The following is a 14,683-nucleotide window of genomic DNA, read 5'->3' on the forward strand; positions in this document are numbered from 1 at the left end:
CTACTGTTAGCCAGTGTAACCTGATGAGGAGACTGGAAATGAGCTGTTTTTGGCTCATTGAAGACAACCCTTGCTGCTGCATTCTGGATAAGCTGTAGAGGCTTGATAGTACATGCAGGAAGGCCCGCCAGGAAAGCATTACAATAGTCCAATCTGGAGAGACAAGAGCTTGGACAAGAAGTTGGGTGGCTGCTCTGACAGGAAGGGTCTAATCTTCCTAATGTTGTATAAGGCAAATCTGCAGGACCAGGTCGTTGTAGCAATATGGTCTGTGAAGCTTAACTGATGATCCATCACAACTCCTAGGTTTCTTAAATCATCGTATAGATTTAAAAATCTTGCTAATTACTTATAAAGCCCTAAATGGTTTAGCACTTCAGTATTTGAACAAGCTCTTATTGCATTATAGTCCTCCATGTCCGATGTGTTCTCAAAACTCTGGCAATTGGATATGCCTAGAATATCAATATCAACTGCGGGTGGCAGATCCTTTTCCTGTTTAGTGCCCAAACTCTAGAATAATCTACTTCACATTGTTCGGGAGGCAGACACATTTTGTCAGTTTAAATCTAGATTAAAGACCCATCTTTTTTAACTTGGCTTACACTTACCACACTAACACATTTCTAATATTCAAATCCGTAAAGGATTGTAAGGCTGCATTAATTAAGCCAACTGGAATCGGGAACACTTCCCATAACACCCAATGTACTTGTTACATCATTAAAAGAATGGCATCTACGCTAATATTAGTCTGTTTCTTTCTTATTCCGAGGTCACCATAACCACCAGATCCAGTCTGTATACAGTTCAGATTGTCCCTGCAGTCACCCGGATCCAGTAAGTATCCACCCCAGATGGTGGATCAGGACCTAGAGATGACCTCAACAGCCCTGAATATTAGTGGAGACCAAGACAATTAGATGAGCCCCAGAGAAAGATCCCCAGTGAAGACCTTGTCTCCTAGATGGCCATCTTTGACACAGTCTGTATTGTTAAAAGTGCTATATAAATAAAGGTGACTTGACTTGACTTCTGCTGGACCTGACGTGATGAAGGTAACCTGGAGAGAAGGCATTAGTGTCTATAATAAGGATGTCATGAGAACCAATAAATAGGTACAAGTTGGTATTGAAAAGAGTAACAGTTTTTGAACAGTAAGATTTTTAATATTTTATAAAGAAGTCTCTTCTGCTCACCAAGCCTGCATTTATTTGATCCAAAGTACAGCAAAAGTAGTAATGTTGTGAAATATTTTTACCATTTAAAATAAATTCTTTCTATTTGAATATATTTTAAAATGTAATTGATTGCTGTGATCAAAGCTAAATTTGAATGATCCTTCAGAAATCACATATATATATATATATATTTAAGGATACAAATATGCTGATATTCTGCTCAAGAAACCTTTTTTAATTATTATTATTATTAATAATATTTAAAACAGTTGAGTAATTTTTTTTCATGATTCTTTGATGAATAGAAAGATCCAAAGATCAGCATTTATGTGAAATAAAAAGCTTTTGTAACAATACACTATACCATTCAAAAGCTTAGAGTCATTATATTTTTATTTTTCTGAAAATAAGTTATAGAAATTAATATTTTTATTTAGCAAGGATATTTCCGATTATTTTTAAAGTGACGATAAAGACATTTATAATGTTACAAAAAATATTTCAGATATTAAATGCTGTTTTTCTGAACTTTCTATTCATCAAAGAAATGTGAAAAAATTCTACTTAGATGTTTCCAACATCATCATCATAATAATAAATGTTTTTTGGGCAGCAAATCAGAATACATGTATCAACACTATTGTGACTGGATTAATGATGCTAAAAATTTAGCTTTGAAATCACAATAAATTACATTTTAAATATATTCAAATAGAAAAAGTTTTTTTATTTATTAAATACTAGAATATTTCAAAATTTAACTGTTTTGCTGTACTATGGATCAAATAAATGCAGGCTTGGCGAACCGAATTGTTAAAACATTAACAATTTTACTGTTTAAAAACTTTTGTCTGGTAGTGTATAGGCAACTTTATTTTTTCTCTAATTTCTTGCTTTTAATTGGCTTAGAAATCAGATAACTGCTGGACAATAATCAATAATAATGATTTGTTAATGTTTATATACTACAAACACTATTTTAAAGCACTACTTTTTTAACCATTAAAATTAATTTATAATTTATGCCATGCAGTGATTTTCACTTATGTATCAGATAATTATTATGGAGGCAGCTGACATCAATGAAAGAATTTGTAGCTTTACTCGCAAACTATAGTTTGTACTTTGGTACTTACTGAACGGTACTGTAGAAAAACACACAGCAAAAAATCCAGAGTGAAATCAACTCTGCTGGGAGTACATGTGAGACCACACTCAAGAGTTTGAAAGTGTTAAAGGGTTAGTTCACCCAAATATTAAAATTATGTCATTAATGACTCACCCTCATGTCGTTCCAAACCCGTAAGACCTCCGTTCATCTTCGGAACACAGTTTAAGATATTTTAGATTTAGTCCGAGAGCTTTCAGTCCCTCCATTGAGAATGTATGTACGGTATACTGTCCACGTCCAGAAAGGTAATAAAAACATCATCAAAGAAGTCCATGTGACATCAGAGGGTCCGTTAGAATTTTTTGAAGCATCGAAAATACATTTTGTTCCAAAAATAGCAAAAACTACGACTTTATTCAGCGTTCTCTTCTCTTCCGTGTCTGTTATGAGCTCGTTCACAATACTGCAGTTTAGTGATATCCGGTTCGCGAACGAATCACTCGTTGTAACCGGATCTTCTTGAACCAGTTCACCAAATCGAACTGAATCGTTTGAAACGGTTCGCGTCTCCAATAAGCATTAATCCATAAATGACTTAAGCTGTTAACTTTTTTAATGTGGCTGACACTCCCTCTGAGTCAAAATAAACCAATATCCCGGAGTAATTCATTTACTCAATTACAGTACACTGACTGAACTGCTGTGAAGAGAGAACTGAGATGCCGAGCCAGATAACGAACGAAACATTGACTCGTTCTCGAGTCAAGAACCGGTTGCATAGGTTTTCGGATCACTAGTAGTGATGGGAAGTTCTGTTCTTTTCCGCGAACCGGTTCTTTCAGACAGTTCGATTCAATAAACTGGTTGAAGAAGAAAAACGGTTCACCAGTTCTTTTGCGCTCAACGTAATGACTTCATTGGCGATGACTGCCCTTGATTCAAGCCTTCGTTTTACCCGCGCTCATAACATTAGTAATCAGTTCAGAATCAATCATCAAAAGAACCAGTTCGGTTCAGACGCGCTGTGTGTCAGTCTGAATCACGCATGCGCAGTATCATCAGCTCCTCGGTTCTCGAATCGGACGCGTCCGACAGAAACGGTTCTTGACTCGAGAACGAGTCAATGTTTCGTTCGTTATCTGGCTCGGCATCTTCAGTTCTCTCTTCACAGCAGTTCAGTCAGTGTACTGTTTGAGTAAATGAATTACTCCGGGATATTGGTTTATTTTGACTCAGAGGGAGTGTCAGCCACATTAAAAAAGTTAACAGCTTAAGTCATTTGTGGATTAATGCTTATTGGAGACGCGAACCGTTTCAAACGATTCAGTTCGATTTGGTGAACTGGTTCAAGAAGATCCGGTTTACAACGAGTGATTCGTTCGCGAACCAGATATAACTAAACTGAAGTATTGTGAACGCGCTCATAACAGACACGGAAGAGAAGAGAACGCTGAATAAAGTCGTAGTTTTTGCTATTTTTGGACCAAAATGTATTTTCGATGCTTCAAAAAATTCTAACGGACCCTCTGATGTCACATGGACTACTTTGATGATGTTTTTATTACCTTTCTGGACGTGGACAGTATACTGTACATACATTCACAATGGAGGGACTGAAAGCTCTCGGACTAAATCTAAAATATCTTAAACTGTGTTCCGAAGATGAACGGAGGCCTTACGGGTTTGGAACGACATGAGGGTGAGTCATTAATGACATAATTTTAATATTTGGGTGAACTAACCCTTTAAAATAGGAGTGTTAAATTAACACTGAAGCGGAGTTAAAGTTAATGAGATAATTAAGTTATTAACTGAGTGATGATCGACCATTATTGAAGAAACCTGATGTTAACAAGCAGAATCAACAAAGACAAAAATCTGAATTTTTTATGTCACCGTTATAGTGGTCAGTGTTTGCTTTAGTTGGGGTTCTTGACCCTTATGTTTTTAAAATTAGATTTGGTATGGCTGTTATAACTCAGTTTGTAATAGAGAGACGAGCAAAAATAAAAAACATGATAATGTGATATTAGCATATGTTTTTACGTAATTATTTGACCTGAATCACCAAACTTATATAAAGCCTAAAACATTAGGTCTGAAAATTAGAAAAAAAACTACTAAAAGTAGCATTGAAAACAAAAATAGAATAGTAAGAATAAAGGAAATTACTAAGACAATTCAGGTAATAATTTATTCATGCCACAGTGCATCTTGGGAGCCATGGATGAATTTTGATAGGTGGCACCCAGAATGCACTGCAAACACAAGTCTCCTGCAACATGCTTTTTTTGATTGTCACCGTCGTTGAGGTTCACAGGTTGATTCTTGATGTTTGCATGTCTAAATGAAAGACTCTTTTGAAAGATTTTTGAACAAACAACTTTTAAGAAATTCCACAGATTGTATTTAAAATGCCAGCAATCCTATGCTGAAGAATCATTTGGCCACAATAATCAACAATGAAAGTTTAACTCAGTGATTCAGGAAAACCAATATTTTTTTGTTTGCCCGTCTGTTTTATAACTCCATTACAACAGCCAAACAAAATCTGACTTTAAAAATATTAAGGGTCAAGAGCCCAACTAAAGCAAACATTGGCCACTATAACGGTGACATTAAAATAGTGATTTTCGTCTTTGTTGATTCTGCTTGTTAACATCAGGTTTTCATCAATAATGGTCAATCATCACTCAATTAATCATTTAATTATCTCATTAACTTTAACTCTGATTCAGTGTTAATTTAACACTCCTATTTTAACACTTTCACACTCTTGAGTGTGGTCTCACATGTACTCCCAGCAGAGTTAATTTCACTCTGGATTTTTTGCTGTGCAAGTACTATCAGGCAATGTTGCTACCAACTTGGTATACACAAAATACTAGCTGTTCCGTGCTCCGGCGCAGTTAACGATGACACTACATGTGTACGCCGTCCAAGCATAAAATTTAACTGTGCCCACCTCTTTCAAGCAAACAATTGGTCAGTGTTAAAGGGAAAATGAATGCTGCCAAGTACAACCAGACTTCTAGACAGCTGTAGATGGGCAGGTCATTCACCTTCCAACACAACAATTATTCTAAACATACTGCCAAAAAAACAATGCAGTGGCTTATGGATAAAAGGGGTAAATGCCCTCGAGTGGCCAAGTCAGAGCCCTGACTTAAATCCTATAGAAAAACTGTGGATGGACTTAGAGAGAGCAGTCCATTGCCACTCACCATGGAATTTGACTGAAGTCGAGCAATTCTGCAAGGAATAATGGACAAATATTCTCCAATCTAGGTGTGCAAAGCTAGTACAGATATGTCCAAACAGATTAATGGCTGTAATTAAAGCAAAAGGAGGCTCTACAAGTATTAAATAAAGGGAAAGATGACTTTTCAAACCCTATTATGTGATGAGACTTGAAATGTCCCTCTTACTGAGGAGGGTAAGAATAGAATGTTGTTATTATTCATGTAGGGTTGCGCTGAGCTGAGAAAAACAAAAACAGTGATCGATTAAAAGCAGCTGCCAATGTGGGTAAAATTTGCCAAAATCTGATATTAAATTACATGTGGCAATTTGTGGAAAGTTTGAAGATACACCGCCAAGAATCTGGAAATGTGAGCTTATGTAATTTGTATTCGTATTTGAATTTGAGAAGGAAACGGTGGACATGGTGCCAAATTTCCTTATCTGGGTGATGGACTGATAACTTCTCTGTAAACATCTGAAAACAGTCATTTGTGTCGGGTGAGGATCACTTTACATCACCTCACATCAACCCTTCTGCTCAGTGATCATCAGTGATCATCAGTGTCTCTAAATCAAACATGTAATGATGTGTGATTGTGTGTAGTTACAGTTGATTAATTTAGGCTTTGACCTTTCAGTAAGTCCTTAAACATTTTATGGATGCATAAATCTTTATGAATTACTCCAGCTCACCTGTAGATCTGCACTAGTTTTCAGGTGTGATGTTTTTGGGAAACAGTTTGTGATTCTAAGATGATGATCATTTCTGGGAAAGCACTTCTTTAAGAGCATCATTTCATCCTTTATTGCATTATGCTTTGACAATAACTCTCCTCAATTTTGACTCTAAATGCTGTGGATTGTTTTCATGTGGGTTTAAAATGAAGAGGAAACAAACCTTTGTTATTCAAGAGTCAGAGTCAAAGCTAATTTGCTTTTCTTGTAACTGTTAGGGAAACTTGTCCTCTGAACTGGTTTGTGTATAACTGAAATACACCAGTGTCTCAAAACTGACAATGGCTACATTTCATAAAGGTGAGGTTTTTTGTCTTTAAAGGTAGGTTCTCATTGACCTAAAAAACTTTATTACACAAACTATGCTCATACAGTATGATGAATGTAGTGCTCAAACTCAATCCAAACATTTTCAGTTGTTTTTAATTGATTTTTCTTGATGTTTCAGCTTTTATAAAAACACCGACTATCATCTCTGTTATTCTGTGTAAGTTATTTTGCTTTTGTTTCGGTACACTGACAAAACCTGTATGAAACGACATGATAAAAGAGTACATTACAATTGTCATTTTTGGGTTAACTGTAACTTTAAGTACAAGCGTGCATTTGTGTGTTTATTTTACCAGAGGACTACTTTCATTGTGGCCTTTGAATGTTGTTGATTAATTTGTGGTCATAAATATTTTTCAGATGTCTTAACACTTAACTTGTCATTCAAATCTGTCACATGGGCGACGACTACAGCAGGTAATGTACTCTGTTGCTGACTGGGGTTTGGTCTGGATATGCATGTCTGTAGCTTTTAATTGAACTGAATAGCACTGATCACAAATCCTGCTGATTCACATGCTGCGCTAATTATCACTGTTCACGGGAGCGCAGCGTTGTCAGGTTTGTCCGTAACTCTCATTGACAGCACACCTGCTGTCAAATGCTGTTCTTTAACTTTGTATTCAATACTATTCTAATAATCGTGAAAAAAGTTTAAGCATCACAGTTTCCACAAAAATATTAGGTAGCAAAAACAGTTTTCAGTATTAATAATAGTAAGAACCATTATTAATAATTGATCACAAATAATACTGATCATAATTAAGCAGTAAATAAGCATATTAGAATGATTTTGAAATGAATGTGACACTGGACTGGAGCAATAATGCTGAAAATTCAGCTTTGATCACAGAAATAAATACAATTTTAACATCTTTAATAGAAAACTACTATACTGTATTTTTTGATCAGGTAAATTCAGCCTTCTTTATAAAATATTAAATAAATTAATACATAAATAAAAGAATGAATGAATGAATAAAAAAAAAAAATCACCATTCCATATTAATGTGCTGCTTTAACTGATGCACACAACCCTTATCTTTCCAGTGATAATACTGCACACTCTCCTATTGCAGGATTTGATCTTAAAAATGAGCTGATAATTAACAGAATGCAGCGCTTATTTTTTGATTTTGTTGACGTGAACTTCGTTAAAATTTAAATATAGCACAGGAATTGAAGATCAGGTTTATATCTGTTTTGCGACGACACATGTACATGGCCAAGTGTAAATGAAAATGTTTTAACAAATCAGATAGATATCCAATCAGCTAAAACGCATGACCAGGTGTAAACAGGCCCTTAGAAACACAAGAACTACAACTCAGCCACAGCCGAGAGGCAACCGCTTCACGTTGGGTGGTTCTTGGCCTCCACATCGTGCATTAAAATTGTTTAATGCACAGCTAGCCATGCATCATCCTTTATTTATATATATATATATATACATACACACACACACACATATATGGTGAGTGTGATTTCACCAAGTACAACATGTTCCTGGAACAACATTCCGATCAACCAATCAGAATAAAGATGTAACTTTTCAGGAAATTCCTTTTTTATGCTTACGATCAGGGTTAGGTGCTTCTACACTCTTGTTAATCAGCTATCATTTCACACTGATTTTAGGAATAAATTATGGGTCAGTTTGGGTTTAGGGGTAGGGATTTGGTTAAGTCTATATATTTATGGACAATAATGTTGATCCAGGAAAATGTCTTACTTGGCAAAATCACGGCGACCATATATATATATAAACTTTCCTAATCATGGCACTTGAAAGCTAAAATGTGAAACAAAAAGATTAGGCTTAAAAAATTCCTTATCATGCGCCCCTCTAGTGGACAACATTAATATCACAGCTTTCATCTCTAAAGTCCCTATAAAGGCAATTCAGAGAATTGTTTATAAACACATTAGAAATGTATTCCTGAAAACACATAACAAAGACTGTGAACAATGTAGTACTGAATTGTGGAGTTATAATTAAACAGTTTTTCACAATCTTTTGTGTTCAGCATTTTTATTTTTTTTATTTTTTGGGAGGGCCTGAAATCATGTCTCAATGACGCACTGGAGCTGCTAAGCATGGCCCCTCCTCTAACATTAATAACAAGAGTGCATTAACATTACTGGTTGGCCAGCTCAATAAATGTCATTCAGTCCATTCTAAATGTCTCTAAACTCATTAGAGTAGGTCTATATACATAAAGAGACTGCAAGGTTTTTTATTTTTTTATGTAGGCTACTTGGATGATATATAATTCACAAGTTTTAGTGCATCAAGTTTAAGAGCAACACAAGCTTTGCTAGAATAAATGGCAAAAATATGAATTCACTGAGATTTAAGACAATTTGACTGTTGTGTTCATGTTGTATTGTAATTTGCAAACCACTTCTGCTGCTGTTGAGGTGGGATTCGGCTAAGGGTAGGGACTGGTTTGGTGGTATGTGTAGGATTAATGGTGGGTAAAAGTTTAAGGCAGTGGTCTCAAATTCAATTCCTGGAGGGCCAAAACTCTGCAGAGTTTAGCTCCAGCCAGCTCCAACTCACACCTGATTGGAAGCTCCTAGTGATCATGAAACCTTATTATCTGTATCAGATGTGTGTGTGGTTGGAGTGCAGAGCTGTGACCCTCACTGGTGTAAGGGATGGGTCAACAGTGTAGCTACAAATGCAATTACAGAAATTAATTACAGAAGAATTATATTCAATTCAAGTTTTTCAATTCAAGTTTATTTGTATAGCGCTTTTTACGATACAAATCATTGCAAAGCAACTTTACAGAAAATTAAGTTTCTACAATATTTAGTAGTAGCTTATCAGTGGTGACTGTCAGTTTATGTGTGATACGGCAGAAAATGTTCAGAAAAAATCAATAAAAGACGTAAACAAACAGACGATTAACACTATTAACAAGCATTATGCAATCAAACTTAGAGCAAAATGTGGTAGTTCTGTAGGTTGTCCTCTGGGTTAGCATCATCTGAGGTCATCTAAGAGGGGTTGGCATCATCTCTTCTCAGGTGTTCTGGATCCAGACTGGAGCTTGTGTAAATCCTAGTTACAGTGGCAAAACAGAGAAACAAATAGAGGCTGTTCCAGCCAAGTAAAATTCATTAGTTTAACCCAGTTAAAGAATTAAAGCAATAATAAAAAGCATTTTTGAATCAGGTGTGTTTTTAATCTAGATTTTAAGGACTCTATCCAAAATTATGAGATGCATTATTTGAATGCTTGGCCAAAGAGGTGTGTTTTTAATACGGAAATTAATAGGTAGCCAGTGCAGAGACTGTAAAATTGGGGTAATATGATCATATTTTCTTGACCTGGTAAGGACTCTAGCCGCTGCATTTTGGATTACCTGTAGCTTGTTTATTGAGGATGCAGGACAACCACCTGGCAGTGCATTACTATAGTCCAGTCTAGAGGTCATGAACGCATGAACTAGCTTTTCTGCATCAGGAACAGGTAACATGTTTCGTAGCTTGGCAATGTTTCTAAGATGGAAGAATGCGTTTTTTTGTAACATGGGAAAATATGATTTTCAAAAGATAAGTTACTGTCTAATATAACACCCAGATTTTTGACAGTAGAGGAAGTAACAGTACATCCGTCTAATTGAAAATTGTAATCTACAAGATTCTGTGTAATGTTTTCTGGTCCAATAAGTAATATCTCTGTCTTATCTGAATTTAATTAGGAGAAAATTATTGGTCATCCAATCTTTTAAATTTTTAACACACCCCTGTTAGCTTAGATAGTTTTGAAGTTTCACCTGGTCTTATTGAGATATACAGTTGAGTATCATCAGCATAACAGTGGAAACTAATCCAGTATTTTCTAATGATATTTCCAAAGGGGCAACATGTATATTGAAAATAGCAGAGGACCTAGGACAGATCCTTGTGGCACTCCATATTTTACTGGTGATACATGAGATGACTCCCCATTTAGATAAACAAAGTGGTAGCGATCGGACAGGTAGGATCTAAACCATCTTAAAGCCGGCCCTTGGATACCTGTATAGTTTTGTAATCTATCTATGAGTATGTCGTGATCTATGGTGTCGAACGCAGCACTAAGATCAAGTAAAACTAGCAATGAGATGCAGCCTTGGTCTGATGCAAGAAGCAAGTCATTTGTAATTTTAACAAGTGCAGTTTCTGTGCTATGATGGGGCCTGAAACCCGACTGAAATTCTTCATAGAGATCATTTTTTTTGCAGGTAGGAGCACAATTGAGCAGACACAACTTTTTCTAAAATTTTTGACATAAAGGGAAGATTTGAAATGGGTCTGTAATTTGCCAGTTCACTAGGATCTAGTTGTGGTTTCTTAATAAGAGGCTTAATAACCGCCAGCTTGAATGGTTTTGGGACGTGACCTAAAGATAACGACGAGTTAATAATATTGAGAAGCGGTTTTCTCTGCTACAGGTAACAACTCTTTCAGTAATTTAGTGGGTACAGGATCTAATAAACATGTTTGTTGGTTTAGATGCAGTGATAAGTTTATTTAGCTCTTCCTGTCCTATAGTTGTAAAGCACTGCAGTTTATCTTTGAGTGCGATGGATAAAACTAAAGTATTAGATGCTGTGGAATCTACATTTGTTATTGTATTTCTGATGTTATCTATTTTATCAGTGAAGAAATTCATAAAGTCATTACTATTTAACTGTGAAGGAATATTTAGATCGGGTGGCCTCTGGTTATTTGTTAATCTAGCCACTGTGCTAAATAAAAACCTTGGATTGTTTTGGTTGTTTTCTATGATTTTGTGGATATGCTCGACCCTGGCAGTTTTTAGAGCCTGTCTATAGCTGGACATACTGTTTTTCCACGCAATTCTAAAAACTTCCAAGTTAGTTTTTCTCCATTTGCGCTCAAGACTTCTAATTTTTTCTTGAGAGCGTGGGTATTACTGTTGTACCATGGCACAGTACGTTTTTCTCTAACCTTTTTCAATTTGATGGGAGCAACAGCTTCTAATGTATTAGAGAAGATAGTGCCCATGTTGCCAGTCATTTTGTCTAGTTCATGTGTATTTATGGGTACACAGAGCAGTTGAGATAAATCAGGCAGGTTATTGGCGAATCTGTCTTTGGTGGCTGGAACAATAGTTCTGCCTTCAGCGTCTCCGTCTGCCGCTGCGTGGTGTCGTTAACCCTCTGGAGTCTAAGGGTATTTTTGGGGCCTGGAGAAGTTTTGTCATGCCCTGACATTTGTGCTTTTTTCAGTTTCTTATAAATATCTAAATGGCTAAAGTCTAATCTCACTGTAATCAGCACAAACTGGGCTATAATAATATGTGAGCAGCATGTATGTACATGATTGTGTTTTTGAGAGAAAAAAATGTTATGCGTGGTTAGTGAAAAAACTAAAAATGTTTTGTATCACTTGAATAAGAATATAAAACACATACAGAAAATTGGTTTTATCAGGAATTTTGAGAACTGGAGCTTGTAGCCTAGAATTTTTTTTTTCTAAATGATGTGAAAAATCATCTTGTTTACTCACTTACAGAAAACAATATATTGATTTAAATTTTCTAAGACACTTTTTGTTGGTAAAAGTCATATGCGAGTAGGCCGTCAACTATCATGAATTCACACCTGAGAAGACAAAGACCTGCATAATGAGCTGCATAATGAGCCACCTCAGTCAGCTGTGTCCACTGAGAGGGGATGAGTTACAAGAAAGAATGTGAGGGACAAAATAAATCTATATAATTTTATGTTTAGCCAGTTTATTTAGAATATATCAAAACTATTATCCCTAACATAATTTAATATTCACTTGTGAGTGCAGTTAAACAGTTTATTAGGATCAATCAAAGCTGACTTTCAAACTGATTTTTTTGCATCATTACTCCAGTCACACAATCCTTCAGAAATCCTTTTAACAATCTTATTTTCTACAAAAAAAAAAACATTTATTGTTTATATTATCATTATTATTATTATTATTATTATTATTATTATTAATGTTTGAAAAGAGCTGAGAATATTTTTTTTTAGTTTTTTAGGGGGGATAAATTGAAAGAACAGCAATGATTGTTACATGTTGTTACAGTTACGATTTATTGTTACATTTATATTTTTACACTGCAAGCTTTTGAATGGTATAGTAGTGTATAACTGTTGTATGGAAACTTCATACTATTTCACTTGATTATACATTTAGTGTCAGGAATTATAGTTTGGCAAAAAGTCTTTGGAAAAAGTCTAACTAGTAAAATGTTTACATGTTATGTGAAAACTAGTACAAGTATATAAAATAAATTTTCGAGACTTTTCTCATGTTATGAACTCTGCTGAATAAAGTGCTTCATTCTTTTTTCTGAGGAAATCCAAATCTCAAATCCTCAACCACATCACATCTTTTTGGGGTCTGAATTATGTCTTCCCATCCTCTCATCGCGAAGCAAACAGTAAAATAAAAAAAACTTGAAGAACAATTTTGAATCGCTGCGTTGTTTTCTGTTCTGTGGGCGTATTCAAAAGCCGCGCGCTTCAGTGAAACATTTGAATCTCAAAAAGCGCGATCGGCGCGGGGGCGTGGTCGCATTAGAATTAATGAAGTGAGACGTGAAAAACGGACATCGCGTTGTTTTCATATGGATTACTTTATCACAGAATATTTTGTTTTCAGCAGCCACAAAACTGTTTAGTTTAAAGTAGACATTTCAGGCGGGTTTCTATAGATATCTCTCTCTTATGTCTCGGTAGTTGAGTATTCACTGAGTTACAGTTCATTTAATGACGCATTTGTAAATGAAGATCAGCGCAGACAAAGGCTGCAGACAGCACTCCTTGTTTGTTATCTTTATTTTATAAGTGCACAAAGTTTTGTTGTTATTATGTCTGTATACAAAAAAAGTAGACCCTTTACAGATTCGATTGCTGTATTGCTCTTATCTGTACGACCATGCAAAACTGAAAGTGTAATTTAAGTTCTTTTCGGGGTTATCAGGAGAAAATACCCCAAAACGCGTATACGCGTTAATCGACTCCAGAGGGTTAACCCCGGCGTGAAGCACGACCGCTCTGGGGCTCTCGTCGGCCTTCAGGATCGCGGGTATCTGCGCAGAAACATCGAGAACACGAGCACCAGGGAGACAGTGAGTGTGCACTTTACCTTCGGCTAACGTAGCACGGATGTGTCGGACGATGGAGTCTCCGACGATCACGGCGTCGCGTTCCGTCTCGCGGAGGGGAGAGAAGCGGTTCCGTGTGGAGATCTCGAAGACCGGAGGGGGAGAAGTCGTCGCCCGGGGCCTGGCTCGCCTCCTCCGCTGCGGATGCACCCAGGGTCCGTGGTGTCCTGGGCGCCGGAGTGAAAGGACATCTGGGAAGATCGCGTCCTGGGTGCACCGGGCCTGTGCAGAGAAACACACGGGGTGGAGGTGGTGGGACTGTTAGCAGCGCGCTGTATACTTACCCTGGACTTGTGAGCGTCAGCCCGGGAGGTTTCCAGCGCGGCTCTCCGCTCTCTCAGCTGGGCCTGCCTCTGCTCCAGGACCCGAATCTGCTTCTCCACGGCCTCCAGCTCGAGCTGCACCGAATGCATCTCGAACGTGTCGTCACCTGCACTCAAAGGTAGACAAACACCCGCCATTAAAGCAAGTTACAGTGAGTAAAGCGATTTTAATGTGTGTGAATATAGTATTAGCGATGCACGCGGGTTTAGCGACAACCACGCTGGTGATGCTAATGGGCTATAAGCTACTAGCGGACTCGGGAAATCAAAATAAAACTAGTGATAACAAGGCGCTCTGATTGTTTTTGTTGTAGAATACCATAGAGGATATATTCATCACACGTTATAGACAGAGAATGTTAGCCAAAGTTCTAAGACTGTTTTCTGTTAGCTATGGACATGTATTTATTGTGTTTACTTTTAGGTTACAATCTTGTCTTTTTCTTGTCTGAGACACTTTGGTATCTAAATAATGCTATAAATGCATTTTTGGCTCTAAATTTTAGCAACAAATGTTTAATGTCTTCAACTGCACTTCCAGATGGATTTTATAATAACATGTACATGTTTTTCAGAAAACATGCTAATTTCT

The 14,683-nt window shown here is 36.6% G+C and overlaps 1 protein-coding gene across 1 annotated transcript in view; it reads left to right on the plus strand.

The window, feature by feature from the left end:
- The first annotated feature begins 6,225 nt into the window (after positions 1 to 6,225).
- The window catches only part of LOC109096426 (adhesion G protein-coupled receptor E1-like), a 42,085-nt gene continuing 33,627 nt past the window's right edge, over positions 6,226 to 14,683 (plus strand). The window contains exons 1-3 of the mRNA XM_042716072.1: positions 6,226 to 6,570; positions 6,719 to 6,757; positions 6,961 to 7,017. Coding sequence (XP_042572006.1) covers positions 6,552 to 6,570; positions 6,719 to 6,757; positions 6,961 to 7,017 — 115 coding nt within the window. The 5' untranslated portion in view covers positions 6,226 to 6,551. The remainder of the gene's footprint in view (positions 6,571 to 6,718; positions 6,758 to 6,960; positions 7,018 to 14,683) is intronic.

This window comes from Cyprinus carpio, chromosome B1 (assembly GCF_018340385.1).
Source record: "Cyprinus carpio isolate SPL01 chromosome B1, ASM1834038v1, whole genome shotgun sequence".
Lineage (NCBI taxonomy): Eukaryota > Metazoa > Chordata > Actinopteri > Cypriniformes > Cyprinidae > Cyprinus > Cyprinus carpio.